Here is a 3,922-nt window from a genome sequence, read left to right on the forward strand (position 1 = left end):
ATTTTTAAATCTTCTACTTAATTAGAAAAATAAAATGTTTTAATTTACTTTGGAGAAAATTGAAATAATATTGTATGGGGGGAAAATTCGGTTGTTTTGCGTCTCCTGTTAGCGCTGGGGTGCAAAGCAACTAGCGCCCGGACACAGCGATGTTTGCGCCGCTCGCGAAATTGACCAGACATTTTGCAGCGGCGCTAAACACTACCACCACAATCTCCTGCGCCGGCAGATCGTGACATCAGTCAAGCATGCAACGCCTCGGTAACGCCTCAGACCGGATATTGAGTGGCACCCCCTGCCTTACCGCCTGCCGCTAGCAACGACAGGTTGAGGGGAGCGTTTTGCAGTTGGGAAGGGACTGGGGGAGCGCTATTTAAAGGCAACCGCTTCCTGCCTTTTTTTGTCGGCGACATTTTTGCACCACGCATTCTGAGAGAGAGAGACTTCTGGAGAGATTCAACGCTGTGTTGAGGAGTTTTGGATACTGAGCAGCACTTTGCAGGTTCATTTTGATTTGATCTTCCTTGCATCGATTTAGAAGAGACTATGGGGGCTGCACTCTGTGCTCTTTCCCTGGGCCTCTCCATTGTTCTTTCCAGCAGATTTGATGTACAGGTCTCTCCAGGCCGAGATTCAAGGCTGCAATGAGCAGGGTGTGGATGGAGAGCAAGATCGACCCTCCCCTTTAAGAACTGGCCGGCGCCAGTGTGTCTGTGTTCCATTGCTGACTGACATCACATGAGCTTCGCCAGCGCTCTGAGGTAGCGCCTCGCTCCTCGGCGTTAGCGCCATAAGAGAGGTGTGTAGCACCTGATTTAGCGCTCCAATCACCTCCAGGGGCGATAGAAGCCAAGTTTGCAGTCAGAGGCGATAATTAGCGCCAGGCGCTAAACTTTGCGCCCGGCCGATAATTGTGCCCCAAACGGGGCGATACCGAATTTCTCCCCCTTAATCTTTTATTTGAAGAAAATTGGGAAAGTAGTTTTAAACTGTTACTTTGGAAACAATTGGGAACTCATTTTTAATCTTTTACTTTGTTTTAACCTGGTGTGTTGCAGGGACAGTGAAAACTTTGCTTTGAAATGCAGAAAAGAATGGAAAAGGGGGCGGGGAGGGAAAAAATATATGAGGGAGGGCGAAAGAGAAAAAAAATAAATGGCAATAAAAACAGACAAAAATGTAAAAATAACTGGTGGGTAGGAAAGAAAATGAAAGTTGTCTATTTTGAAAAAAATAGAAGTTGAGAAAGGTAAAAAACGTTTAGAAAGATGAAAAAGTTTATGAAGATGAAAAAGTTTAGAAAGATGAAAAAGTTTAGAAAGGTAAAAAAGTTTAAAAAGATAAAATAAGTTCAGAAATAAAATAACAGTTTAAAAAGATAAAATAAAGTTTCGAAAGATGAAAAAGTTTCGAAAGAAGTTTAGACAGTTAAAAAAGTTCAGATAGGTAAAAAACGTTTAGAAAGATGAAAAAGTTTAGAAAGATGAAAAAGTTTAGAAAGATGAAAAAGTTTAGAAAGGTAAAAAAGTTTAAAAAGATAAAAAGTTCAGAAATAAAATAACAGTTTAAAAAGATAAAATAAAGTTTCGAAAGATGAAAAAGTTTCGAAAGAAGTTTAGACAGTTAAAAAAGTTCAGATAGGTAAAAGCGTTTAGAAAGATAAAATAAGTGCAGAAAGAAAATAACAGTTTAAAAGATAAAAATAAAGTTTGCGCGAGTTTAGTTGAAGTTGAGTTTTTGTCCGTTAGTGGGAGGAGAGCAGATCTGACAGGAAGCGGAATCACGAAGTCCCCTCTGTCTGAGCTCGCTGTCTCCTCCTCTACTTCCACCTAAAATCGGATTCTTTATTTTCAAAAAATCCTCCCTCCCTCCTTCCTCAACCACCATGGCTCCTCAGTCAAGCAAGGCCCCGTCCGTGTCCATCCAGAAGCAATTCCTCAGGAGTTTGCTGGGAGTGCTGAGACTGCTGCAGATCATCCTGGGCGCTGTGGTCTGGGTCACCATCGCCGTCAGCAAGTACGACGGAGCCTTGCACTACGTGGTCTTCGTGGCTGTCTTCTTCTGGCTCACCACCCTGGCCCTCTTCTTCCTCACCCTGCTGGGCAAGAGCGACCTGGTGCCCCTGCTCGGCGGAGACCGCTGGACCCTGACCAACGCCCTGCACGACTGGCTGGCCGTGCTGCTCTACCTGGTGGCCGCCTGCCTGATGGGCAGCAAGACCAAAGACAAGAGCTTCTGCAACCTGCCCACCTACACCCACCGCTGCCCTTACAAAGTCTACCTGAGCGCCGCCGTCTTCGTCTGCCTCTGCACCCTGCTCTACCTGACCTCCGCCGTCTACTGTACCTGCAAGAGATGCCGTGGAGAGCAATCGGTCGTCTAGATGCAACGGAGAATGACCCGGGAGACTTTCCCATTGACTGGAGTTGCAATGTTGCATTTGGATTTGCTCACTTAAGACATTAAAAAAATTTGCGACAACCCCCACCCCCCCATCTCCAAAACAAAAAAATGCAGTGATGTGGCCAGATTTTTTTTTTCGCTCTGCATCGGATCCTGAGCCTTGTTGAATTTCTCAACTGAGAGATTGGGAGAAGATAAAAGAAGAAACTTGATCACTGTGCGGTCCAAGAATTAGAAATGATATATTTTTTTCCTCATTTGAAGAGCAGGAGACCCAGCATGGATAGTTTTCTTATAGAGCTTAAGCAATGAGAAGAACTGTTTGGGAGTGAGTGAGTGAGAGAGAGAGAGAGAGAGGTTCAGATGTTGGTCTGTGGATTAGATTATATCCTTCCTTCCACCCCCCCTCTCAACCTTCTGCACCTCCCAACTACCTGCCCAGGCTTATGTTTAAAGATTCTTGAGTGACATTCCCACATGATGTATGGAAAAGGAAAAGGAATTTGCTTCCCCCCCCCCCCCCCCGCTTCTCCTCCCCAAATCGGCTACAACATTCCACAGAGATTTCAGGAGCTGAATTAATTTCCTCTCAGCAAGCTGAATTAAGCCACTTGGAAAAAAGGACTGGTGGCATTGTAAAGGAGAAGGAAGGGAGGGAGAGAGAGAGAGACAGACTGTTCCCCTTTTATAATGGCTTCTCTTTACTTGAAATACTTCTACAAAATCAAATTCCGACAAGTACTTCATTTTGAAGTAGTAGATGCCGAACATTCCTTTATTTCTGGGCGGAGGGAGGCTCGCTAACTCTGACACTAAAGCAAAGTGTGTAATTGTTACAGTATTGAAGGTGCATGATAAGTGGGAGTTGTTGCCAATTCTCTTTCTTTGCTCTAATAGTAGTCTAGTCCGCCCTGTTACCTGTCTAGTCTAGTTCTGTGGCGTATAACAGCTGCTGTCTGAACAGTGCAAGCCCAGACATGTGTTACCAGTTTGCTATGAAGCAGCTTGGGATTTTGCTAAGCATCGCTTGTTTTTTTTTTAAAACGCAAATTATATAGCCATATACTCACTTAAAGCTGTACGTGCAGTGGTGAAAGGTTCGGGCACTGGGGCACACAGGGTAAAGTCTAGGAGGTTAGAAGTCGGGCAAGATTCACTCAGAGAGTAACCTGAGTTTTGGAATAAGGAACCAGCGGAGACCTGTGAAGCAGACAGGGTAATGGGCTCAGGAGGCAATGTTTCTAGAGAGAGAAGGGATTGAGGGATATGGTCGGTGGGTGGGGTTTGGGGGAGAAGGTGGGTAGGTTGGGGCTGGGAGAAGATGGGTAGGTGGGGTTGGGACATGGTGAGAAGGTGGGTAGGTTGGGACATGGTGAGAAGGTGGGTAGGTTGGGACATGGTGAGAAGGTGGGTAGGTTGGGACATGGTGAGAAGGTGGGTAGGTTGGGACATGGTGAGAAGGTGGGTAGGTTGGGACATGGTGAGAAGCTGGGTAGGTTGGGGCTGGGGAGAAGGTGGT

The 3,922-nt window shown here is 45.6% G+C and overlaps 1 protein-coding gene across 1 annotated transcript; it reads left to right on the top strand.

Moving 5' to 3' along the window:
* Positions 1-815: 815 nt before the first annotated feature.
* marveld1 (MARVEL domain containing 1) lies at positions 816-3,670 on the top strand. Its single transcript, XM_085994006.1, has one exon. It carries the CDS (start codon positions 1,886-1,888, stop codon positions 2,381-2,383), a length of 498 nt encoding a protein of 165 aa, XP_085850132.1. The 5' UTR covers positions 816-1,885; the 3' UTR covers positions 2,384-3,670.
* Positions 3,671-3,922: the final 252 nt, after the last annotated feature.

Source organism: Somniosus microcephalus, chromosome 8, assembly GCF_052327205.1.
Source record: "Somniosus microcephalus isolate GS21.2 chromosome 8, FLI_Smic_1.0, whole genome shotgun sequence".
Lineage (NCBI taxonomy): Eukaryota > Metazoa > Chordata > Chondrichthyes > Squaliformes > Somniosidae > Somniosus > Somniosus microcephalus.

Coding starts and splice junctions, on each gene's coding strand:
- marveld1 (XM_085994006.1), top strand. CDS start 1,886: ATGGCTCCTCAGTCAAGCAAGGCCCCGTCCGTGTCCATCCAGAAGCAA.